Below are 27,323 nucleotides of genomic sequence, written 5' to 3' on the forward strand. Positions count from 1 at the left end.
CAGGAAATTCAACACATTCATTATTCCATAAGGTGAAAAAAACTGCTGGAGGGTTGTAGACAGAAGTGACTTACCAGCTGTACCAATCATGCCTTGAAGACACCACAGCCTGACTATGTAATGACTGTCTTAGTTGTGACCCCGATAAGCCTCAAGTCTCCAGCATTACAGTTTGTACAACAGGCTGGTTTAATGAGATTGATGCAGATGCTCAGAGCAGTTATTAACTCCTGACATGGGACTTCAGCAAATGAGGTCTGCTGGTGAGTAATGACAGCAAAAGTGTCATAGCTGCATCTGACTCCCGTGTGTATGAGGTGCACTCAGAGCAAATAGATGCAGCACTCTGAAATGAGACCAAACCTGGGGGCCAAGTTGACACAGAGAGGTGTTTGTACATCCCAAGAATTTATAAGGGCCCGGGAGTGGGGTAGATGGGGTGGGATAGGAGGATGTTCAAATCTGCTTTTTCTGAGGCAGCCAGCTCAAGTCTCTCCATTGGCTCCTCCACCCCACTCCTCCTCAGCTTTTGCAAGGTTCTGGAGCAGAAGCAGAAGCAAAAAGTAACTGACATCACAGATAACAGGATAGTTAGAAATGTGCTTATAGAGCATAATTGTGCAAGTAATATCATTAAGGTAGGAATTACTGCAATGAGTAAAACATGCACTCCTATAATTAATATAGGTACCACAGGAACAGGCAGCCATACTCTCCCCAGGTATACTGTGCATCCTGTCTCAGGAATGCATCAGCTGGAAATATATTCCTAGAATATACAAAAGAAATGTGGTTTAGATGAAACCACAGGCTTATTAATATGTTCAGGTATAGCCTAATGCCATGGCTGCAAGGTGCAGTGAAGTCTCAGTCAACACTGCCAATGGTGTCAAGCAGAATACTCATGTCACTCCCATGCTAGAATCCAGATTGTACACTTGCACTACCTTAGCATAAAGTATGGAAAATTCAGTAGGGAAAACATCTCTCTACTGAATTTGGGTAACAAGGATATTTCTTGTGTTCCTCTGGAACTGTGAAAACCTAGAGAAGAAAGATCTAAGAGATCATCATTCAATTCTTTCACTTACAGAGATGGAGTAGGAGATCGATGAAGGCCAGAAATTGCCCCCAAGGTCTGGACACAAACCCAAGCACGCTCCTCTTCTTTAGGAAGAGAACATATTAATGCAGGGTCAGTGAAGCACCATTTGACATCCGTGAATAACGGGCCTCATATGTAGACCCAGAGCATCATCCTGAGGCCATTATTTAGCTCTGAAACACAAATTATTCTTTCATCTCATTCACTTTGCCTAATAATCGTTTATAAATGCAGTTAATGCTTTTTAGAGCTATACTTTCAAGTGAAGTCATTAAATGCTCTGGCTTAAACATGTGCTTCCAAGGCACACCTGGGTGGCTCAGTCGGTTGAGTATCTGGCTCTTGATTTTGGCTCAGGTTATGATCTCACCGTTCATGGGTTCAAGGCCCATACTGGGCTCCACACTGATAGTGTGAGGCCTGCTTGGGATTCTCTCTCTCTCTCTCTCTCTCTCTCAAAATAAATAAACTTTTTAAAAAATGTGCCTCCAAAATATACACAGATCATTCTCAGAGAAATATTATCAAATGAGGGAACTGGGTATAAAATGCTATGCTCTAAAGAGAAATGAGTCTCCCATCAAAATATTCTTAGGAAACCCCTGGATAGAAATTGCATGGGTCTGTGCATGCACCCATGGAAGTGAAGCATACGCACTGTCAGAAGGATTCTATGGAAAAAACACCAAGAAATCTCCCAGGATTCCAGCAAGAAACCAGGATCCCTATTTTCCCCACATAATTTGTGACTTCCGTGTTCATTTACTTGAAGCCTCAACTCTGCTAGAAGCCTTAGAGCTTTTGATGCTGTTAAAGATGAGTGTCTAGTGAATTTAAAAGTGTTTCCTTCTCCCTTGCTGAAATTGGGAAGCCTGGTTCTCAAGTGTGGATGAAGGTGAGCCTGCCTGGTGGCATGGAGTTCTCCATTCTCTCCTAGCCCATGACCAGGAACAAGTTAAAAAGGAAAAGCTATTCGGTGTCTTCTGGTGTGTTCTCATACTGGAAAGGAAATAAGTTTTGGAATATGATTATTATCCATTCTTTTCATTATAGGATAACACAAAATGCACACTCTCTAGTTTGTTTCCTTGTAAGTAAAATTACTCCACCTACATGTGGGAGCAAAATTGAAGCTTTCCACATTTTGTGCTCTATATTAAAAAAAAAAAAAAGAAAAAAGAAAGGAAGAGAAATATGGGCAGTGTGCTGGTCATTCAATTCTGGGGGTCTACAAACCTACTGCACCAATGTGTTGGAGGACTGGACATAACATGTAGAGCAGTCCCAACAGGTAACGTTTTAGTTTCATCTTGGGCAACAGACATATAACGTGTTCTTCTTCTTTTTTGCAATGTAATATGTGTTTGGACAATGAGCTCTCAAGAATGGCTTAAATCTGAGAGAAAATTCCCCAAGGGAGCTAGCTGTCCACCCACTTCTGAGGAAACCCCGGGTTAGAAGCATTAATAAAGCAGTAGTTTCAGCAAACCTGAGACAGCCCCTGGCCGGTTTGTTCTTATGAGGGAGAGCCCAGTGCACTTGAATCCCAGCACAGCAGGAAGGAAAGAGGTAAAGGAAAGGAATTAGACCATCTAGAATAATTCCAATACCTCTAATGGGTTGACAAATGGCTCGGTGCTTCGAATTCTAGGAATATCTGTTTAACATTTTGTTTTTTGATTTACACATAATGAAATTCACTTGGGGGGGGCTTCAGAAGTACTTTATTTTTTTTAAATGTTTATTTATGCTTGAAAGAGAAAGAATGAGAGACAGAGAGAGAGAGAGAGAGAGAGAGAGAGAGAGAGAGAAAGAGAAAGCAGGGGAGGGGCAGAGAGAAAGAGGACAGAGGATCTGAAGTGGGCTCTGTGCTGACAGCAGAGAGCACGATGTGGGGTTTGAACTCACGAAACATGAAATCATGACCTGAGCTAAAGTTGGATGCTTAACTGACTGAGCCACCCAGGTATCCCGAAAGCACTTTCTTTAAACAAAGTTGCTTTTAGGCAGATGTTGGGAAGAATGAGGAAAAAGGAAGAGGAGGGATTTGGATAGAAAACTCCTAAAAGGTACAACTACTTTGCTCTCTGATCTTGGGCAGGTAGTTTGTCTCCTGGGCAGCAATTTCATCACCTGTAAATGGGAGTGAAAACACAACCTGCCCCACGGTGCTCTCACAATGCAATGGAGACAGACCAGAAAGGATTTTGTAAATTCTGAAGCCGTATACATCGGTGTTTGTATTAAATTATAGTGGGCCTTTTAAATTATGGTCTTATTAAAATATTAATTTTCCTAGGATCAGCTGAAAAATACAACTTGGAACAGACTTAATACCCACTCATTAAAAAGGGAGTCCGAAATGAAACCCATGTCGTTTTGATAATCTCAAGAACATTTCACAGTAAGTTGACAAAGTTCTTGAGTAACTCAGTTGCAGGTACCACATCAGCTGCTGTGAGGGGAATGAGGTGGAATAAAGCATAGCCCTTGCCTTCCAGCAATGACCCCTCAGGGGTAGAGGACAGCTCTGCGAAGCTGAGACTGAGGGCAGACCAAGTGCATAGAGCTCCTGCAGGGGGACAGCCTAGCACTCCATGGGGATCCAGAGGAGGGAAGCAAATAGGTGACACAAACGGCCTGGGTCTTGACAAAAGGACCATGCTGCACACATTCAACGTGAGACTCCAGTAGTGGGGTGGGGGAAGGCAGGTAATTTCTTTTAATGTCTTACTACGAAAAGATTCTCTTCTTCTAAAATTTCTCTAGCCCACAAATACCTACCAAAGAATATTTTTCCATAGGAGAACAAAAGAAAAGCCATTGTTTATTGTTTCTTCAGAAAACAATGTTCTCTCTAAAATGTGTTCCTGTAAATAGCATTAATAGCTGAACAATCTGCAATTACCACACTCCCACTTATTGTTATGTATTAAAAAGGAATTAACAGACAAAAAGAGATTATTCCCCACAAGGAGAGCACTTTCTCACAGAAACAAAACTTGCAATTTAGAAGGCTTTTCTGGACATTATTTCCTTGTATCCAAACCTATCCTTCATGGATTATAAACCACAGTCATGATTTAAAATCTCTTATATTCAAAAATTGATCCTTTACACATGGGAGTTAAGACCTAAGTACAATTTGGTATTTGTAATGCCTCTAGAAGCCACCTCTCTGTCTCAGTTCTCTGCCTGAAGAAAAATGTGAATTTCTTAAAATCTTCATGGAATTCTAAATGGGAAAAGAAGCTCTTGCAGGTCAACAAGTGATTTTCCAAACAACAAGAGAATCCCTTCTGTAGTGACCGTACTAGCACCTACTGAAGGCATAAGTGTCCTCACCTTTCCAGAGCCCCAAAGAGAGCCATTACAACCCCATTTCCGAGATGAAGCAGCTCAAGCCAGAAGAGGCTATGTGCTCACTGACTCGAGGAGGCAAGGCCAGGGCTCAAGCTCTTTTCCCCAGGTTGCCAGGAGATGGCCCAAACAGCTGGCCTTGGATGAGACAGAGCCTGAGAAGCTTATAAACCCCCAATCACATGCCAGGTCCTAACAGGACACCTGGTTAGAAAGGGCCTCTGGTGGTGACCTGGAGTCTACCATCAGTCCCTACTCTGGAAGTAAGACAGCCTGACCTCCCTCTCCCTGCAGGCAGGGCTCCAGACATTTGAAAGAAGGCAACTCCTCACCACGCAAGCTGTTCTCTCGCCATCCTTCCTCCTCTGTCACTTGGCAGCGTGCACAGGGGAGCACAGCCACCCCAACTCCTCCCTGCCTCCACTCACACTTGCAGTGCTTCAGGCTCTGTGACTTCAGACCACACCACTCATTCACACTGGGCTTCCGGACCAAATGCACCTCAGGCATTTGTCCTGGTAACTCTGAATTAATGTGATGGCTCCATGCTTGAGTTCTTAAATTGTTTTTCTTTTTTAAAAATAAATTGAACCCTATGAAATCGAACCCCACTTTTGAAAAACAGTCCACTACTGGCAATTTTCATAATGTTCCACCTAAAACATTCACCTCTCTTTAATCTCCCTGGTTAAATTTTTGTAGGGTTTAATTTCCCTAGTTAAGTTGAGACAGCTAGTCTTTCATTCTTGTTTGATTGCTGGGTTTTGTCATTTAATTTACATAGGCTGGCTCTTCTAGTCTGGTGTCATCAGCACAGGTACTATTGTAGGGCAGGGTTCCCCCAGCACAGCACTATTGACACTGAACCGTAAATTCTTTATTGTGGTCCTGTACATTGTAGAATGTTTAATGACATCTCTGGCTTCCACCTGCTAGATACCAGTGCATCCCCTTCCTCTCTTGTGACAACCAAAGTATCTCCAGACATTGCTCTGTGTCCCTAGACAGGACGGAGCAGCAACCACCACCACCCCTGGTCCCAGGAATCATTGTTCTAGGGTAATGAATGATGGCTACATCACCACTACAGAAAGTTCACGTCAGCCCTGCAATTAATTGATCGTTGGGGCCAAAGTCTCAACCAGAATGGTTCAGCTCAGCTATTTTGGTCATTCAATCTTCCCCATGATGCCACATGGATTTAAGGAAGTCTTCCTTTTGTTTCTAGTTTCAATCAATCAACATATTTATTGAGTGTCTATTCCATCTGGGAAAAGACAAGATGCACTCCAGTGAGTTTACTAAAGGAGATTCTGGTGACTTGGGCCTTGTTAGAGGCCACAGTAGGGTTTCCTTCCAAAAAGAGACCTCAGGGCACAAAAAAAAAAAAAAAAAAAAAAAAAAAAAAAAAAAAAAAAAAAGAGACCTCAGGGCACAAGAGAACAATTTTTTCTACTGAAGGATGTAGGTCAGCTTATATGCTTTACCATATGGTAACAGTTTAGTAAGAACAAAATCTTTCAATTTTCCACATACACTGAGTTGCTATTATATTGCATTTTTACGCTTTAATTTATTTTGTGTAGCATGTGCTTATTAAACACATATGGCTAAACTCGTATTTAAAATCATAATTCATATTCTTCACTGATAGCATTTATTTGAAAGAAAGTCTTTATACCTTTAACTCCAAAAAGGGAAATCAAAGAAAACTCAAGTCTCTGGCCTCAGGTAAACCTCTCCCTCTCCAGGTCAGCCTCTGCTGCTATCGTCTTACACTTTTTAAAGCTGTGAAGCAGGCTCACTGCACATGTGTTAGACCTCCTAACTGAAGCCTCTCCCATCTGTTACCTTCTACATATTTCTACTTTCCTTAACTGTGGCGTATGAGGGGTAAGTGAGCTCAGTCTACAGCTTAATGAAAATAATTACTGGTTTTACAGCTGTGAAAGAAAAGAACAAAATGCTCCGTTTATTATTTTGGTTCAGTCATCTGTCTTAAGTCTGCATGGTCAGTAATAGCTAAGCAAAGTTATAATAAAATTTTCTTTGGTAAAACTTGACTAATCTATGGCTTATACATTCTCATGAAACCGTATGGGAAACACGCAGGAACCAGTGGATGTTACTTGGTGGTATAACACTAACTATGTGATCGAGTCTACATTTTATTACTCTGAATTTGGACAATAAGCACATAATAAGAATTGTTATTAACTTATTAATACATGTCAGGAGACGGTTCACATATATCACCTATCCTTGTAAACATTATTCTTCCATCAAAACTAAGTCAAACTTACAGTTTTAGTTTATTTATTCCTGTAGTAAACTCTTCTATTCAATAAAATCCCATTAATTAAAAAAAAGTAAATTCAAACTCATAAATACTATTTTTAGAAAAATAAAAGCTTTTTTTAAGTGTCAAAGTGCTTTCAAAAACAAATAGTAACAAAATTAGCTAACAAAAATGTAAGGTAATAGAGACCTTTAGAAAATCTAGGTTAATAAGCATAAATAAATTTGTAGTTTGGACATCACTGTTCAAATTCCAATAGATGATAGGATACGTTCTCTTAAGAGGAGAGAAAATGTGCCTGGAAATCTTTCCAACACATTTCTATTTCCTAACACCTACCTCAGTGTATTCTCCATACACCTGTTTCACCTGACCTTGTGCTGCAGTGCCCATGACAAAGAGAGGGGTCCCATCCTACCTTGCCCCCACTTTTTCTCAATTCATCTTCTTGCCTTTCTGAATTAATTTTTGCTTTGAGATATAATGGGAATAGTGCCAGCAGGCTCTATCTTCTCAGGTACTTGCCTCTCAGCACTATATCCAACCTGTCTGAAATACTTTCTCTCTCTCTCTCTCTCTCTCTCTCTCTCTCTCACACACACACACACACACACACACAGAACTATACACATTACATATATATGCACATATAAATAAATAAATTTATTCACACAAACGCCATCTGTTTCTTAGTCCTTCTGAGGCCCTCATTACCTTGCCTTTGGCTACTACAGCAATTCCCTTTCTGTGTTTGTTGCCATCACTCCTTCCTGATTATAATCCATCCCACATAACCACTATGGTTTAGGCTTCTTAAAATGCTTTTTTGGCAATGTTGAGTTTTGTGCTTCAAAACATTCAATGGCTCCCCATACCTATGGGATGAAAATGATGCTGAATCAAGGTTCCCTATAGGGCTGCCTAGATTTATGTCCATACATTATTTCCAAGCACATATCTGGCACTAAATACAAACCACTATGGTCACTGTTCCTTGAACATGGCTTGAGAAGGTCTGTACCTCTGACATGCAAAATTCCATCCTGCTTCTCATCCTACAGTTTGAATCCTATCCATCCCTGAAAAGTCTGCTCAAAACGATTCCACCTCCTCTGTGAGCTGCTTTCGAACCAATTCGGCTACAAGGGTATTCAACCCAGTTCAATTCTTATAATGTGTGTTCCACTTATTTGGCTCTTGCACAAGCTGAATGATCCCGTACCTACTCACTTACGTGTATCAGACTGCTGTCTACACCCTCAGAACCTGACTAGGTAGTTACAATGGTGAGAAAAAATACTCAACATGTAAAGATTATCGAACCTTTTGCTATCTTCAGGAAAAAACAATGTGACCCTAATAACAAAATGTCTAAAAATAGATCAGAGGATCCAAGAATGCTCAATAGGAGAGGGCCTGAGAGGTCCTCTAGTCCAACTCATTCATTGGCCTCGTGTGCTCAGGCAAGGGCCCCATGGCCAGTGGGAGATAATGCTGAGTCTATCTCCCAGGTCTGTCATCTCCCAATATGTGGTCTGTCATCCATAAAAGTCAAATGTTGAATATATTTTGAAGCTACCTTATATCATTATGTCTTGGAAGATACATTTCCCTGTTCTTAAAAACCTTAGGAATAAGGTCTGGGATTAGTCCTGTTTCTATTCACTGTACACTCTATAGTTTTAAAACATTGTTTTCCAATGAAACTTTTAAGTTAGCCTTCTAGAGTTCCTCCTCTGATATACATCAAGGTTACCATTTAATCCCCTAAACATCAGTTAGACCTTTAAATTTATAAATATGCAGTTTATCTTGGTAGTACTGACTCCAAATATCAAGAATTTAAACCTTGGTAAGAATCACTTGCTGTAGAGAATAAGTGCCTTAGAGGTTTATTAGAATTACTTCCTTGGATATGAGATAAACAAGGTTCCTAATTTGCCATCTTAATTCTGCAACTTTTCCTGAAATTGAACACTCATTTATGTTTAGCTTTAAATATATTTATAAATGTATATGTATCCAACACACGGTTCTAGTTATAAGTCTAACTTTTCAGCAAAGAATAACTCTTTGTCTGAGAAAAGGTGATGCAATTATTACATATCACTGCATGATACAGGCTGTCTGGGGTTATTAAAAGAGTCAGGTATGGCCAATTTACAAGTATCACCCCTGCACCTTGCTTTCATAGCTCACTGCTGAGTCTTATGCTCATTGAGGGGCCCCTTGGGATCTTTTTACAAACGACTGTTTATTATTATATTATTCCATCATATACCTCAGGAGAGGAGGTTGTAACATCCGTTAAGAAAATCAGGAGCTATTTTGACTTCTAAGAACATTACTCCATATACGATGTTTAAAATTATGTTTTCTTTAGCACTGGTATGGCAAAAGGTTCAGTAAAACATAAAGTTAAATAAAAGCAAAAGGTTCCTGAAACAAATGAAATATTCTTGGCTACAAAACAAATGGCTAAAATTAAGGGAGGGCAAAAAGAAATGCTACAAGTGCATTTAGTGACTGAAATATGAACAGTTTTGATCACGTATCACCAGCACCCAGCATGGTAGCATGCAGAGCGCTCCCTGCCTGAGCCACGTTCTTACTTGCAGACAACAGAATCCACTCAGCTGAGATGAGGACAAAGGGTATTTATATCAGGGCACTGGATGGCTTACAGAGTTTCTAGAAGTGCCAGGGAACCCAGCATGAATGCTTCATGTCCAGGAACAAGGTGGTGAGCAGAAACGTCCAGCTATACCACAGAGCGGTTCCAGTAGAGCTGCTGTCTGCCCTTGACGCCATGACACAGGTGCCTGAGCAGAACCCCCGTGACAGCTGCCGCTCACCACTCCCTATGCATACTTTCCAGAACCACCATGTAGGTGCCCCTGTTGGACAGGACCATAGTGGGTGTCAACCCAGCCACAGGAGCTGGGGACATGCAGAGTTCAGCTTTTTAGTTCCCATCATACAGATGGCACACTGGGCAGGGTGAGGAGTGGGTAGAAAGTGAGCCAGTGGCCAATGATTCTGAATCCCAAGAGGGTTAAATCAACATTTTACTTAGGTCTGACCCACAGCAAGGGGAGAGGGTATTTTTCCATCTGTTCTGAAATTCCACAATGCCTAATTATATCTTTTAGTCAAACGAGTATGTTCAAAAGTGAGAAAATACACAGGGAAAGAAAAATATTAACATTTTACGATAACAGAGTATGTTCTTTTCCTCATACTCTTCAGTGTCATTACAAGGGCTCATGTTTACCAAGGGCTGTTTTGTCCAGGCTCTGAATTGAGTACGTTATATATTTTAACTCCACAAAGTCTTCAAATAACCCTTATGGTAAGCACCACAATTACCTGCATTTTACATATAAGGGGAGAAAGGCATAGTGAAGTCAAATGACAAGGTATAGCCAAAGCTGGAGCTCAGACAGGTTGTCTTGAAGACCATGCTCTTAACTATTACACTATATCATACTATATTACACTAAATCATGACTTTATCCTGTTACAATTCAAATTTGTCACTAGATGGTTACCTCAGGGCTGAACAATACACATTTTTCCACCTCAGGCCCCATGCTTTTTTGTGCATTACAAAGTAGGCTAATACAAAATTATAGATGGAAATGACAAAGACCTATATTTCCCAAAATTTCTATATGCAAATTTGCAATGATTTTACATTAATGTAGGCTTTGCACTTAAAAGAGAATTTAACTTTGATGTGTAACAAATTACATTAAGACATTAAATCTGTAAGTCATTGTTAAAAAATAGTTTGCTTATTTTAAGCAAAGAAAACGTTTCAGTCTTTGATATATGTTCTTAGAAACATGAAAATAAAATTCCTTTCCTCAACTGTCCCTTTCCATTTTACACATATTGATCTTTCCATATGTTTTAAATAACGATGAAATTAATAGGAACTGTTTTTAATAAATCTAAATCATAGCTCTTTTCATGTCCAAATATTTTGGGGAAGACTGAGGTGAAAAAGCCGCTGAGGCTTTAGGAAAAACTAAGAACAACGAGGAACAGCTTTAGAAGAGCAGTTGAAAGATGGTGAGGAGCTGGGGAGGCAGCTGTGGAAACCTATCTCGGGTTGGAGGTGGGAGGGCGCTCTAGTCAGGAGGAGTCTGAGGTGGGGGGACCAAGGCTGGAGCCCAGGTAGTACAAGACAGAAGGAGGAAGGAACAGAACAAACAACTGTCTGACAGGCCTGTTAGCTGTGAATCAATGGGGAAGACATACCCTGTGGAATAAACCACGCCTTTCCTGTGAATTCTAACAGCCTTTTTAGTGTGTGGCATTGGGCAAAAGTTCTTGATATTTTTTTGAACCTTTGTTATTTAAACAGTGTGTTATGATATTTATCTAACTGAATTGCAGAGACAAACCAGTGGGAAAACATCACGCAGGTGCCAGCACAGAGTCTGGCACGGTGGGAGTCGGGGAAATAAAGACCCTCTACCCTCACCAGCCAACCAGATACAAAGGAGCTGGGCAGAAGGAAGCCAAGTGGAAGACCCTTCACAGGAAGGCTGGGCAGTCAGTCCCACAAGTCACCCCAAATTTTATTCATGATGTATAGTTATTTTGAAAGTCCTTACAATCCAAATTATTTTCTTTCTAAACCAGTAACAGGATCAATTTTTTTTAATTCAGAGTGGAGGAAAAGTACAGTTATTTCAAAGCATTTTTTCAATCATACTAATAAAACTATATGATTTTTCAATCATACTAATAAACTAATAAACTCAGACTACACATGAACTTGGGAAAATACTACTTGATAAGGTCACTGTTTTAGCTATTAAATTATTAAGTTAATAGACTAGCTAAAACTGGTCCAAACAAAAACGTTGGTTTGGAATGTGATGCATTTTGGCTGTTCAAAATGTATTACTATTGATATTTTAAATACAGAAATGACTATATTTGTTTTCAAAATGAATTGGCCACCATATTAAATGTAACCATGGTTTTATACGATTGTATCATAGAACACAGTCTGTGAGACATCTATTTTACAAATAGGTTTTTAAAAATTTTTTTTAACATTTATTTATTGTTGAGAGACAGAGTGTGAGCAGGGAAAGGGCAGAGAGAGGGGGAGACATAGAATCTGAAGCAAGTTCCAAGCTCTGGGATGTCAGCACAGAGACTGATATGGGGCTCAAACTCATGAACTGTGAGATCATGACCTGAGCTGAAGTCAGACGCTTAACTGACTGAGCCACCCAAGTGCCCCACAAATAGGTTTCTTTAATTAAAAAAAAAGTTTTCAATTACTATAAGGACCCATAGGTACTATAAGGACCCATAGGTCTGGAAATAAAAGATTTTTAACATCTTAGAGCTTATTTCCACTTCAACACTTTTTTAGTCACTGCTGACATAATTTTGATACTCTCATATTTAGGGAAGCATTTGTAAAATGACTATGCCACACAATCATGCTCCCAGGGCCATGGGCCTTGGGGCCATTTCAAAGGCCAGTGGTGGAGGGTGAGCCACACAGTGAGTTATGCAGGCAAGTGTGCCACCCAGAGGTGAAAGGAGGAAATTCACCTTGGATTTTTTTCTAAGATAAAACTAATAAATGTTAGAACATTTTAAATTATTTGCTATTACTTACCTTACTAAGAAATAAGGAAGATTTTTATAAGGTTCTCTCTGCAGGAACAAAGTCTTTTAGCACCGGGCTAGTGACTTTTTGAGAACTCTCATAAGAAGGAAATGGTACTAGTCACAGGTGCACAGTTCACAGATTAAAAAACTGAATTTAACTGTATTCTCTACAGTAAGTGCTTTCTTGTTTTTTTATAATTAATGTAATATGTGTTTCCAGAAGAACATATAAGTTCTGGAACAACCACCATGATCCATTTAGGCATGTGGACCAAAAGTTAAACTAATTATCAGAGACATTTCTTACTTAAATGAGAAAAGTTTCTTTCATTAGAAGGTTTTCTGTGCAATTTTCTTCTGGAAAAGGAACAAGGTTTACTTACAGTAAGTAATTCTTTTGGCAGACAGTCAGGGCTTCTCAAGTATATACTAATAATTGTTAAGGTTGCAGAATACAGCCACTTCTATTAAGCACACATAAAAATTCAAGCCTCTAATGGCTAGACAATAGGCTGATTATAAAACAGAGATTTATGATATCCCTGTTTTGTCTTACAAGTCTGGATGTTGGGATCACTTTTAGTAACAGACCAACATTTAAGACTTATGTATTTTACAATGAACCACAAAAAAATCAAACTCAACTGAAAACATGACATATATTAAAATGGGAAAATGATTTTAAGTATAAAATATGAAAACTCCCTTTTCTTCCCTGTAAAATCATATTTTTTAAATAATATTTTGAGTTCTCAAAGTCTTATTTCTTCTCACTTGATCGTTTCATTTCCACTCTGATAGACTTTAAAATAGAAAGATGATCCTAAATTTATATCCATTTATGTTACTTTCTAGAAAACTCATTCCAGGAATACCCCAGTGTTGGCTGCTGACTTCTAATTTGTTTTTATTAATTGAGAAAATTCTACAGTTGATTGTTATTTCCAAGTAAATTTTTCTCCCTACAAAATCTTAGCAAAATACTGCTTTACAGTACTGTGTTAACTAAGCTTTTGTCTCTTCTGTCACTGAGGGATCTCGTCATGATCCGTGAGAGTTAATTCTCTTCCTTTTTTATATACCTCAATCTTCCACCCACCTGAAGCTACGTCATTCTGTGAAAGACGCTTCCATCTGCAATGATGGCTACAGATATCTGAGCACAGGACACAAACGGCTCTACTTTTGCACCTCTATTTCTGCGTTTATTTAGGAAATCAATGAGACCGTGGGTGCAAGTCCAGCCTATTATATAGGGATATCCTCCATGCATTGTTGGAACTAGGGCAGATACGACAAAGACAACCCAGTAGACCAGTACAGTTACTGCTTCAGATAAAAGCTCAATGATGAAAGCTCCAGGGTGTTATCAGGGATATATTTCGAGAGTTTTAAATAGGGCTAAAGGGTCGAGAAGCTTCAAGAAACGCGTTCTGAAGCAACAAGGAAAAACTGGCTACTCAGGAGACTGACCTCTTAACACATACCCTAAGTTTATCATCAAGGTCTGTGTGACTCTATTATACTTTCAAAGAATAAAACAGAAACACAAAGGATGACTGCTTATAGCTCACAAGTGATTCAAGTTCAGTGATGAGTAGCTACAATTTCAAGGGTAAGTGCTGAAACATTCTCTATACCTCTTATTGCTCAAGAAGACCTAGTGATAACATTTAATGCTTTGAAATTGCTTAAATCTCTCCTCTTCCAGTATCCTGCTCCCAGTGCCATCATCTTACTGCTCATCATTTTTAAGTTCTATATTCGTTTGACCACTTCCTAATTAATCTGTCTCCAGGCCCAACCTCCCACTCTACACTACCACTGTTACATTTTCAAATCCATTCGGATTCCAGAATAATCCTTTCAGTTTTCAAACATTTTTAAATGATCACAATGATTTTGTTCAAATAATATCTAATGCAGAACCCCAACAAAAAGTGGCTGAAACAGCATTTTTGAATTTGACAACATAAGCTGAAGCTAAATCATGAAGCACTATGTAAGCCACAGAATAAAGTTGAAATTTGGTTGGCGTAATGCAAAGTCAGTGGAGAGAAGAAACAGGAATGTGACAGAATCTGATTTATGTTTTTGAAAGACCAATGTGGTTGTTGTGTAGAAGAGCTGAAACTACTGAAAATTTCAACATGTTTGATGTCTTTTCATGCACCCTAATTTAACCTGCAAAAAGCGATATGCACTTTCCACTTGGTGGGCTACAGTGATAAGGGAGTCACAGAATACCTGATCCTCACTGGTTAATCCCAGGTGCATCACAAGGTAAAAATGCACTAGGAAGTCCCTGTTTGGCAGAACGTCCTGGCGTCTGGTCATCATGGCGCAGATCAGTCTGTAGGCTTGCAGTTTGCCTTCCTTATATTCGTTTGGCAATGTCGTCGCCTGCCAAGGAGATGAGGTTTAAAGATTTAATCAGCTCCAGATGCAGAGCATTTTGACATTTCATTTACTTCTTAGTATTCCATAAGAGTTGTTTATGAAGACGAAGCATGCAGTTAGTGGCTTTAGTAAGATTCAGCTTGTCTTCAAAACGTGCAGTCTTGGCCAATTACATTTTTTAAACTCAATTTCAGAAAGGAAGAGGAAATTGCAATAAAGGAATAAACACATATCCACTTGCCTTAAATAACCATGATGCAAACATTCTGAGTGGTGGGATCAGCACCGGTGGAGACGGAGAAGACTGGTTATCCAGGCTTATTGCCAGATTATCCCGTATCTAATTCACAAAGAGGAGAATTTTAGGAAAGGCCACACATAGTTTATCGCAATGATATTTCAATATTGTGTTCCATGGCCAAATAGCTACTTCTCATTAAATTTCTACATGTTGAGTGAAAACCTACAATATGTACAAGTTTTTCTTCTACCATGAGATCTACTGCCATTTTAAATTATGTGTCTCACTTACTGTACATGGTTTTAGATTTAATACAAAACTAGGGCTTTGTTTTCCCTTGAGTGTTAATGCCTCAAAACATCCTCAACTCCAAATGATAAGGAATGGCCTAATAAGTTATACTGTATAAATATGAATCACATTTTCTAAAAACAAGAACAAAATCCAAAAAACTTAATAACCTGGGGAAAGCATAGATTATAATCAAAACCCAGAATGAAAACTGTATGTACTCTAAGATTCTACTTTTGTAAAAAATGTTTATCCACAGAAATAAAACTATATATTTATACTGGTTATCTCTGTGGAACGGTGATGTAAATATTCTTATTCATACTTTTCTACATTTTTTAAATCCTGTACAATAAAACTGGTATCACTTTTATCAAGAAAATAACAAAAACTACTCAATACCCTACCCCTTAATATCTTACAGTAATATTCTACATACATATGCATTAAATGAAATAGCTCTTCTGCATTTATGAAATGACTAAACTACAAGTTATTTATTATTTATTCTGTGACAATCAAACAACTTTGTCTAAACACCGAATATATGTTCCAGATTACATTCAGTAGTTGACTGCCAACAGGGTTTTGATGTTAAATCAATGATAAATGATAAATCAATTTTCCCCTCTTAGAACAAAAAGGAATGTGGCAGGACGTACCTTTGCTAGCTTATACCAGAGTTCATAGAGATGGCCAAAAACTTTGGCATGAATCTTGGGGGACTGGATATTATTCACATCCCCGAGGATTCCCAGGACTCTTCGCCATAACACAGCGGCAGAGTCTGGGTGCCAACCGGTAAGGTTCCCTCCAGCAATTATACTGCAGTCATCTGCAAGGCACTCACTGCTATCTATGGAGGAAAACATGTCTGTAAACACAATCTTGATTTCATCATTACAGCCCTTTCTCTTCAGTGCAAATCACTGATGCTTGACAATTTACGTATTCAGGGTAAAATAATTAAAGATTAAAAGTGTGCAATGGCTGATGATTCCAAAGGATGGAAAAGCAGAATCAGTAAAGAAAGGTCAAGTGACTTTTTATTCTTCAAACTAAAAGGGCAACAACCTAGAGATGAGAAAAAAGCTCCTGGAGATCCTGTGAAAGGTTTTATACAGCAGAGGAGGGGAAGGAGGAGAACCCTGAGCAGGATTGGTAGGGAACAGGGCCATGAAAAGCAGGTAGCGAGGGACAGCCTCAATGCTGGGGTGATATTTGTAGTGGCTGTTATTAACTCAGGCTTATTGGGGTATAATTTGTTTACAATAAATTTTACCCTTTTTAGACTCAAGGAGTTTTAAGGAGTGTATACAACCATGTAACTGTCACCAAAAACTGCCATGAAAATTAAGATACGGAACAGCCTCATCACTCCAAAAGTTCCCTTTTATAGTGAGTCCCCTCCCCTTATTCTTTGCCCCTCGCAAGCACTGATTTTTTCTTTTCCTAGAGTTTTGCCCTTTCTAGAATGTCATGTAAATCCTACAGTATAATAATGGTGTGAGTGGGTGGTGTGGGTAGCGGTGTGGATGCCGTCACCTAGCTTAATGCATGTGAGATTCATCCATTTGGGGGCTTCTTATTGCAGGTTAATCTTCCATTTTATGAATATACCATAGTTTGTTCATCTATTCACCTATTGAAGGATATTTGGATAGTTTCCTCCTGTTTTCAATGATTATAATAAAGCTACCATAAACATTTGTGTATAAGTGTTTGTGTGAATGTATGTTTATAGTCTATTTTGTAAGACCAGAATCACAAAATGGCAGACAGTATTTCTTTGCTTATTTCTTCCTTTTAGTGGGCCATATCTCCTAGTGGTGCTTGAGAAAGGGGCATGTCCCTATAGATCTCTAAGTGTTTGTTCCCTGACTTGTAGTCCATAGTTTGGTTGGGTATAGAATTCTGTGATGGAAATGCTTTGCTTCAATTTCTTTTACTTTCCTTTGTTATTAAATTTTTTTAATGTTTATTTATTTTAGAGAGAGAGAGAGCAAGAGGGGAGGGGCAGAGAGAGAGGGAGACACAGAATCTGAAGTGGGCTCCAAGTTCTGAGCTGTCAGCACAGAGCCCAATGTGGGGCCCAAACCCACAGACCATGAGATCATGACCTGAGCTGAAGTTGGTTGCCCAACTGACTGAGCCACCCAGGTGCCACTCCTTTGTGATTTTAAAGTCAGCAAGCAGTATTCTGAGGCTTGAAATTATTTTATGGAAAATTATTAAGTTGGCAAAATTTGTATCCTCTTTGTACCTAGTGTTCTGAAGCCTCCTGGTGTCACCTGGTCTATTTTCAGCCACTGTGTTTGCCAATTCATTAGGTCCTTTTGACTACAATATCCAGGTATTGTATTGACTTCCACTGATTTGATTTTATTTCTGCTGCCATATTTCTATTTTATTTTATTTTTAATTTAGAGCATGAGCAGGGGAGAGGGGTAGAAGGAGAGAGAGGGAAAATCTTAAGCAGGCTACATTATCAGCATGGAGCCTCACATGGGGCTTGATCCCATGACTCTCAGATCATGACCTGGGCCGAAATCAAGAGTCAGATGCTCAACCAACTGAGCCACCCAGGCGCCCCTCTGTTCATATTTTCAATATCCAAAAGATCTTTCTTGTTTTCAGTCTATTTTTATACTCTTGGTCCTTCTTTCATGGATACAGTATATTCTTACCTCATGAAGATATTAATAGCTTTTTAAAATTTTATTTCTTCCCAGGCTCTTTTTTTTAAAACTCTAAGGTGAAAAAAATTTATAGTGTTATATTAATATGTTTTAAATGTACAATATAATGATTTCAAGAATTCTATACATTACTCAGTGTTCATTAAGATAAGTGTACTCTTAATCTGTTTGGGGGGGATGGGTTAAATAGACTTTTTTCAGACTCCTTTTAAGATCTTCTCCATTCTACTTCATCCCATATTCTTTTATTCTAATAATTTTTTTAAGTTTATTCATTTTTGAGAGAGACAGAGCATGAGCAGGGGAGGGGCAGAGAGAGAGAGAGAGAGGGAGAGAGAGAGAGAGAGGGAGACACAGAATGCAACGCAGGCTCCAGGCTCTGAGCTGTCACCACAGAGCCTGACGCGGGGCTTGAGCTAACGAACTGTGAGATCATGACCTGAGCCAAAGTCGGACGCTCAACTGAAGGAGCCATCCAGGCGCCCCTACTTCATCCCAAATTCTTATATTTGTCTTGTTTTCATATTAGATATCTTTTTCAAATGGTTGGGGATCCTTGGCTATCTGCTCATATTTAAGAATGGTCCACAAAAAGCTGAATGGAAGCATAGTGCACAGGCATTATCTTTGGAGAGTTTCACCATGTTCTCAGAAAACCTCAGACATACATTTTCTTTGTGGCTTTTATTACTAGAACCCAAATTCTAGGAAAAAGACTCTCTACTGCTCAGAGAGTATGCAAATTATTCCTCAGTTCCTTTGTTTTTAAGACAGCACCTCTATACTTAGCTGTTTATTGGTGACTCCAGGCCAGAAACCTCCCAATTTATTTGCTTCTTCTTCTGGGATGAAGTTCTAACTACTTCTTAAATAGACTTCCAAACAGTCTGCCTGTTTTTAGCCCCACCATTATCTCCTACTTCTATATCTACCTCATATGGACAATTTTTTAACCCTTTTAGGAAATCTACAATAACTGCAGTCAGCTTGCTTCGTGGCTCTCCCCAGTACCAACACAGGATTCAGTGCCCTCAGGTCTGCTGATGCCTTGGCCATGTGTCATCTGTTACAACTTTTAAAAGTTGGTTACTACTGCCTTTTTTCCTGCCGTCCCTGTCCTTGTGGATTTATGTCTAACTTAACATTAGACAAATGTCTAATTTGACATCCCCCATTGCTCACACCTTATGTAAGTATGGTACATCTACTATAATTAATAGACCAATATTGAAACATTATTATATCAAGTCCATACTTTATTTAGACCTCTTTGGTTTTTAACCTAATGTCTTTTATTAATTTTTATGTTCCCAGATTCCATGCAGGATACCACATTACATTTAATTGTCATGTTTCTTTCACCTTCTCTTGGCCATGTCCTTGTTTTTGATGACCTTAACTGTTTTGAGGAGAACTGATCAGGTATTTAGTAGAATGTTTTTCAGTTGGGATTTGTCTGCTGTCTTTCTCATGATAGACCTTCCTTTTGCATCATTGTTATTATTTGCTTTTGCATTTCTGAAGTGAACTTCTCTAAGCTCTGATGTATGTATGATCTTTTCCTAATATTCTTGGATTTCATTTGCTAATGCTTTTTTTAGGATTTTTGTTTACAAAAATTTAAGTTTATTTTGAGAGACACAGTGCAAGTGGGGGAGGGGCAGAGAGAGAGAGAGAGAGAGAGAGAGAGAGAGAGAGAGAGGAGAATGAATCCCAGGCAAGCTCCATGCTGCCAGTACAGAGCCTGACTCGGAGCTCAAACTCATGAAGCTGTGAGATCATGACCTGAGCCAAAACCAAGAGTCAAATGCTTAACCAACTGAGCCACCCAGGTACCCCATAGGATTTTCATTTATATGCTTTTAACTGAGACAGACTCTAACTTTCCTTTTTCAATACTCATTTTGTCTGGTTTTACTGTCAAGGTGTCACAAGGTAAATAACAATTTTGGGAGCTTTTTTTCTTTCTAATCTCTGCAACAGGAAAAGATAGCTTCTCTTTTAGTTGAAGCTTCAGTAAAACTGGGAATTGTCCTTTATTTTTATAAATCTATTCAAATTAACCTACTGTATTATTTTTTAAAGCTTACATTGTTTTTGTAGTTCTGTTCCTTTTTACCCTCATTATTTTTTCCTCAATTAATCCTGCCTACTTGTCTATTTTATTAATGCTTTTGAAGAGTTGTTTTTGATCATCTTCACTGCTTTCTAGTATATATGTGCATTCTCTTAACTTTCTTAGTTCATTTTTATTAACTTCTATATACTATTCTGCCATTTTTTTCCTAATTTTTTGAATAGAACACATAGATCAATAATTTTCTTTTTTTGTCTTTTGAGAGAGAGAGAGAGAGAGAGAGAGAGAGAGAGAGAGAGAGAGAGAAAACACATGAGGAGGGGAGGGGCAGAGAGAGAGAGGGAGAGAATCCTAAGGAGGCTCCATCCTGTCAGTGTTTGATTCCACAAACCTATGAGATCATGACCTGAGCCAAAATCAAGAGTCAGACACTTAACTGACTGAGCCACTCAGGCACCCCAACAATTTTCTCTTCTAATATACACACCTAAGGCCATATATTTTCCTTCATATAACTCTTCAGTTACAATCTAGACATTGTGGTATGTAACTTTCACTGTAGTTCTGTTTGAGGTATTTTCTAATTCACAGTTTCTTTTGGACTTAATTTATTTGGGGTGCAGTTTTTAGTCTCTTAATTTTGTTCTTTATTTCATCATATTCACAGGATGTGGTATAGTTTCAAAGTATGGACATGTGTTGAGACTTAATGATCTAATTGGTCAATTTCTGTAAATGTTCCATGTGCTTTTAAAAATCACACGTATTTTGAAGTTCAAAGTTTTTTATATATATCCATTCAATCAGGATAAATTGTATTGTGTACATCTTCTCTATTCCAATATTTTTCTGCTTGACTGATCAATTAATAAGAACTCACATTAAAATTTCCCACTATGATTATGGTTTCATTAGTAGTTCCTTGTAATTCTGTCAAATTTTGCTTCATATATCTGGAGGCTATGAAGTTCATATAAATTCAGAGCTATTGTCAGAGCTATGAAGTTCATATAAATTCAGAGCTACTGTCACTGATAAGTGATTTCTTCTTTAAAGTTTATGTAACTGACATATATTTAGTTTAGCTCAGTGATCTTTCTTCCCAGCTACCAATGTATGTACTTACTTACGGTCTTCCTGAACACAATTAGGGTTACCTCTGGTAAACATCATATGGCTCGGCTTTAGTTCTTCAATGTAAATGAGATTTCTGATTCCATGAGTTTCTGATTTCAACTGCAAGTTTATATGGTTTATATTTATTGTAGTTGCTGATTTGATTCTATTTCTAATATCTTACTTTCAGCTTCCTGTTGAAGTTGCTTTTGCTTTGCTTCTTCTTCTTTTTTTTTTTTTTTTTTTTTTTTTTTTTTAAGTTTTCTTGTTTGTTTAAGCAATCTCTACACCCGGTGTGGGGCTGGAACTCACAACCCTGAGATAAGAGTCAGCCAGGAGTCCTGCTTTGCTTTGCTTTTGAACCTTTGGAGGGAGTTTTAAGAGCTGTGTCTTGCCTCCACCACTAATCCTCTTTTTCTATTGTCTTATTACACTTTTCATTAACATAATCATCCCCAAGTTCTACTGCTTACCCCACACAAATGAAGACAGACTGATTTCTAGGCAATTAACCCCCCACTGGGTGTCATTTTGAGTATATATGTTGCTGGTGTTTTAAGGCCTAATCAAAGAAATGGAAGTACAATATATGGATGTGAGGAACTCAAGTAGAGAAATGACAAGCTGGCCAAAAGGAGCAAGGAGGAGTGAAATTGACAAGGAGCCGGGGCAGATCTAAGAACAGTTCTGTATCCTTCCAACACTGCACCCATGACAGCTGCTGAGAGCTTATTATATTAGTTATGGAACGATCCCAAGACACTGAAACAAAGGATTTAATAATGATGGCACATAGTGTCATGCAAGGGCCTTCCAAAACACAGAAGCACTGTTCCTTCTTAAAGAAAAACATATCTGTATTTCTTACAGAGGAATCATATAATCAGTTAAAGAGAGACATTGTAATGAGCAGATATAGTCCAAGCTGGAATTCCTACATACTATACCTGAAAGAAAGCAGAGATAGCAAAAGCCTAATGACAGACCTTCTAGGTTCTCGAATGTTTACAAAACCTCAGAAGAGACACTCACCTTCCTAATGTTTAATCAGTAAAATAAGTACGTCTGTCAGTCTGAGAAGTTATGTTGAAGGCTTAATGAGTACTTACAAATCAATATAAGCCCCCAAGTGAACAAATAATATGGCATTTATGTTTCTCATAAAGAATGTCATGATGCCTTTAATCCTTTGAGGATTAAAAAAAAAGGTAAGGGGATTAGGTAGATGATTTACGAGCTTTGTCTCATCCTCTACCACCACCCAAAATGCAGCCATCCAAAGAGAGATCAGCTCCCAGCATTCCAATCACACTGGAACTCTGGCTGAGTAACAACTCCAAGGAAATGTAGGCCAGGTACCTTGTCACCTGTACCTCCCTGCTACCAGCCAACTAATAGATTCTCAGTTATGAAAGAATCCCATGTAGAATGTCTGTTTTAATACTGCTTTGCTCTCAGAAAAATTTAGGCCTCAATGATAAAAGTCCTAGGAAACACCCCTTATCACATTATCAAGTTATGTTGAGTCCTTTAGAAGTATATGAAAGGACTGCATGCTCAATATTATTGTCACTTTTTTAAATGAATTGAAATGTTTTTGCCCAAAATTACTTCCACTCATGGCATAAGTAACAGAACAGATGCTGACATTTTACATGTAGATGGTTCCTCAGTGAAGCAGCACTTAATTAAAAATGGGGATTTGAGAGATTTCAGAAAATTTCATGCCACCCTAAAAATACCAAGTACTTAGTTTATTTTCTTTTTCATGAGCAAGCTAGCATACTAGCCTAGTATCTTTCTGTTTCGTTATTACTAAATGCTACAAGGCATTTAAAACATTTTATTGAAGTAGAAAGTCTTGCAAACCAATAAAATCATAATTTTTCTCCAAACACACATGATTTTAACAGAGAAATCTAAAGTATAGAACTGTTCAAATACGCAAAGGATTTTAGTCATGAAATGTCTTGGTAATTGGTAAAACAGGCACTTATGACCAGATGGAGATTTCACATGGCTGCAATTTTATGTAGACTTGGTAGAATGTTGACGAAACATTGCTGGCGCTTTGGAAATAAATTTCCCTTTCAATTTGAAAACTAAACAAAAGGCACAAACCCGAAGGCTCAACTGAAACACCTTCATTCTGAAACCAGAAAAATCAGGCCTGGATTCTGATGATCAAAAGTAGAGAAGTAGCCGGTTGGCATTCAGTTGACCACCACTATGGCCTGACTCCCCTCTTCTTCCTCATCTGCTTCACGGACGTACATTATTCATTTTAAAGAATTTAGAAGGTAAGCAACCAATCCCATGATTGTTTGGATGCGCCCACATGTCATGCCATAGCCCTATTTCTAGGAACCTGTGAATATAAATAACTTCTTTCACAACAATCATTTTCAATGAACAATAAACTTAGCTGTTATTTTCAGCAAATGTGTAATAATGTAAATGAGAAAAGAAATATAAAATTGTTAACCTGCTAGTGATGGAGTTCAAGGTTTTAGAAGCAGTTTGTTATCCTAAACATTTGGTAATTGGTAGGATTATTCAACAAGAAACAAAGATACACTCAAATTGTTTGATCATTCTCTGCATGTCCTGAAGATCAGGCTAACATGAATTTTATTTTGTACATTTATGAAGAAATTGTTCTCTTAAGAACAGAAAGTTAAATTCAGAGCTGTGATAATCCTTAAACCTTATCATATTACAGTTTGTCCTTTTCACAGATGACAAGATGAACTATTGAACTGAGTGTACCGATTCTCTATATTAGTATTTCAAAGAAGAACTAAGTATTTGGAGGAGTTAATCACAACATAGAGTGCATCATATGAAATTACCTCACACAAGTTTATTAAATTGACCTGTCCCATGCATACTCTGAAGTAGGATCAAAACTAATCTTTCCAAAGGACAGACAAAAGAAGTAAGCACCCAATTTTCTTTCTTTTCAATAAAAATAATTAAAACTAGTTCTTGTTTTAGTAAATTCAACTTACTGAAAATTTACTATTACCTTTCACAGTACCACGCTGATGATTTCCCTTGAATAATCTGTATATTGGACCCAAAGAAACCATTTATTCCATACATGCATAAATAATTCTCAAATAGTTTAAAGGGTGTTGCAATTGTAATTTTAACAGCAATGCAGTAGAGAGGAGTAGACAGCACTGCACTAAATGCAAAACACTTTGGAAGCCAGTTCCAGCTGTGGTAATTAGTTTAGCTAGACAATATATTTTCTCTGGGTCTCAGTTTCTCCATTTCTAAAACAGAATTGAGAAGACTTGGCCTGCTTACAATAAAGAATCAGAAAGGATGCCTCAAAGTTCTTTGTAAATTGTTAAATACTTTATAAATTTACGGTATTATTATTTAAAATCATTACATGTATCTCTATGTCATTATACATATAAAGAATTGTAAATCATTTTTAAAAGAATCAAAAATTTGAGAAGCACAAATTGCTACCCAATAATTTATGAAACTAAACACATGATTTTGCCAATCATTTTCTCACTGACTCTGCAAGGCTATTCTAACCACTGGCAGATTTGAATACATAGATCAAAGATGTTTCCTGTCTTTTAAGGACAGCACTGAAGGATTATAAGGCAATGCATTATTCACTTATAGCTAAATGGTTTGCTTTTCTTTGTTCACGAATCTAATCTAAATTAAAATACACACATTAAATACACATTAAGTTCTTACTTCTTAGTCTTACCTCTCTCATAGATAAAAGATTTTATTCAACACCATTTTTCTATGCAAATTTTAAGAAGTTTTGATGTAACTCCATCAGCAATTTCCAAAATCATTAGAGATTCATTAAATTTTATATCATAATTAATGAAAACCAAGGTTCGCTTGGTTAAAAAAAACTAAGGTAAAATTTAAGCCTTTATTTATCATTAATAAATGATTTTTAGCATTTTCAGGGCACCTGGGTGGCTCGGTCAGTTAAGTGGCTGACTCTTGATTTCAACTCAGGTCATGATCTCATGGTTCCTGGGATCAAGCCCATCATCATGGTGATAGCACAGAGCTGCTTGGGATTTTCTCTCTCCCTTTCACTTCTCCTCCCCACCTCGTATGTGCATGTGCTCTCTCTCTCTCTTAAAATAAAATAAAACAAAAAATAATGATTTTTAACATTTTAATAATACTTTTTACTCAGTTTGTGCTTTCTAGTTTGTTGTTGTTTTCCTAAGAGATATCTGCCCATAAGCATGAATATGGTGGACCAGGAAGGACTTTGTGTGAGTGTGTGTGTGTGTGTGTGTGTATGTGCATGTGTATAGCTAAAACTGCAGAGCACTTCCATATGCACTGTTCTGTGCACTTGACTTACGTGTTCACACATTTATTCCTCCAACAACCCTATACTGGGGACTATTACTACCCACATTTTACAAAAAAGAAATTGATAGAGAGGTTAACTTTCTCAAGGCCACACAGAAATTCTTTGGCAGAACCTGGATGCAGACCAGAAAGTTTGCCTCTGTAGTCCATTCATGAATCTTAAAAATATAATACTCTGGGGGAAAAAGTAGCAAAAAATACAGATTATGATATCATTTTTTAAAGTCTTAAAATTTAAACTAAATGGTACATTATTTGAGGACACAGATACATGTGGCAAAACTATAAAGAAATCTAGGAAATTATTACTGAAAAAATTGGGGATAGGCTGACAGGCTGATGAGAGAAGGGAAATGACTTGAGAAAGGCCTATAGGGAACTTCACTGGTGTGGGAGCCATTCTATTTCTTAAGTTGGGTAGGAGATTCACTGGTGATCATTTTAGTACTATGGGCCATAACTTACAAATATGTCGCAGCTTATCTTATATGTCAAATATTTTATTGTAAAACTTAAAGAAAATATTAATCAATAAGCTATTCAAACTCTTTAACTTATTCTGTATTTATGATACATGTGAGTTGGATAAATTACTCTTCTCTGTTTCCAGAGTAAAGCAAATGTGGTCAGGGATGGCAAAGGCTTGGCATGAATATCACCACTTCCTCTCATGATGGACAGTGGTTCAACATGGCTTGCTCCCTCCCTTATCTGGCCAATGTCTTAGAATGTGGAGGGGTCCACGTAGGACTCTGAGAATTCATGACTGATTAGGAACAGGTGGTTGGGGCTACTACACCAATTTGGTTGGAGGTAGCACCCCATCATCATTGTGCTAAAGGATCCCTAGAATTCTTGCTACTGGGAAACTCTGGGATTCCCAATTGGTAACACTGATGCCTTTCAAAGATGCAGTTACCTGTTAAGTTTGAAGCATCGGTGGGACTCAGTTGTAACCAGTGGCGGGCATCAGAGTCAGTCACAACATCTGTGGGAGTGCTCAGTTCCGGGTCCTCGTCACAGGTTGGCCATGGGCTCATGGACAGCTCTGCCTCGTTGTTATAGCCCAGAGCTGTGTCACTGCTGACACTTTCACCTGGCACAACAGAAGAACCGAAGTCTGAAATAACAAATTGCTGGAAATCAGAATGCTCCCGATTACTAACATGCAAGTAACTAAACAGTTGACGCAGCAGGAATCTTTCAGGGGATAGGGGCTCAAAAGGTGACTCTGTAGGGATCTTTGCCAACAAAACAAACCTCCCAGGTACAGGGCATTGATAGTCATTACAAGCTCCATGAATGTAACATGTCACATGAAGTGACATTCTTTTCAAGGAAGTCTTTAATTCAGTTATCCCATATACCCAAAAGATTATATCAGGTCCTTAAGCTTTCTATTGCAATATACACAGCTACAAAATAGGAGTGAGTGGAGGAAGAAGGTGGGAATTCATTTCACCATGAATGCAAGATTATTCTCCTAGCTGTAAGAGTCTAAGGATGCTTTATACATTGAGCTCAATATTTAGTCCTAAACCCAGAGTCAATCACCCACACTCACTGAGGGATGAAGTATCCAACTGCAAAAGATTTTCTCCAAAAGAAATTTTCTCCCCTTTAAACACTAAAAAGTTCTAATTTGTCATCATACAATGATGCTTTCAAAGGCTATTAAGCCGTATAGAGCTATTTAGTCTGACACAAAA

The 27,323-nt window shown here is 38.2% G+C and overlaps 1 protein-coding gene across 3 annotated transcripts in view; it reads right to left on the reverse strand.

Moving 5' to 3' along the window:
• RALGAPA2 (Ral GTPase activating protein catalytic subunit alpha 2) overlaps window positions 1-27,323 on the reverse strand; it is a 324,646-nt gene that overhangs the window by 160,356 nt on the left and 136,967 nt on the right. For 2 of the 3 annotated variants that reach the window (XM_030310205.1, XM_030310204.1), the window contains exons 20-23: window positions 26,534-26,710; window positions 16,005-16,198; window positions 15,052-15,150; window positions 14,658-14,813 (exon numbers count right to left, since the gene is read on the reverse strand). In XM_030310205.1, the coding sequence (XP_030166065.1) occupies window positions 14,658-14,813; window positions 15,052-15,150; window positions 16,005-16,198; window positions 26,534-26,710 (626 nt within the window). Of the gene's footprint in view, window positions 1-14,657; window positions 14,814-15,051; window positions 15,151-16,004; window positions 16,199-26,533; window positions 26,735-27,323 lie in introns of all 3 variants that reach the window. The other variant, XM_030310203.1, reaches the window with a different exon arrangement.

Source organism: Lynx canadensis, chromosome A3 (assembly GCF_007474595.2).
Source record: "Lynx canadensis isolate LIC74 chromosome A3, mLynCan4.pri.v2, whole genome shotgun sequence".
NCBI lineage: Eukaryota > Metazoa > Chordata > Mammalia > Carnivora > Felidae > Lynx > Lynx canadensis.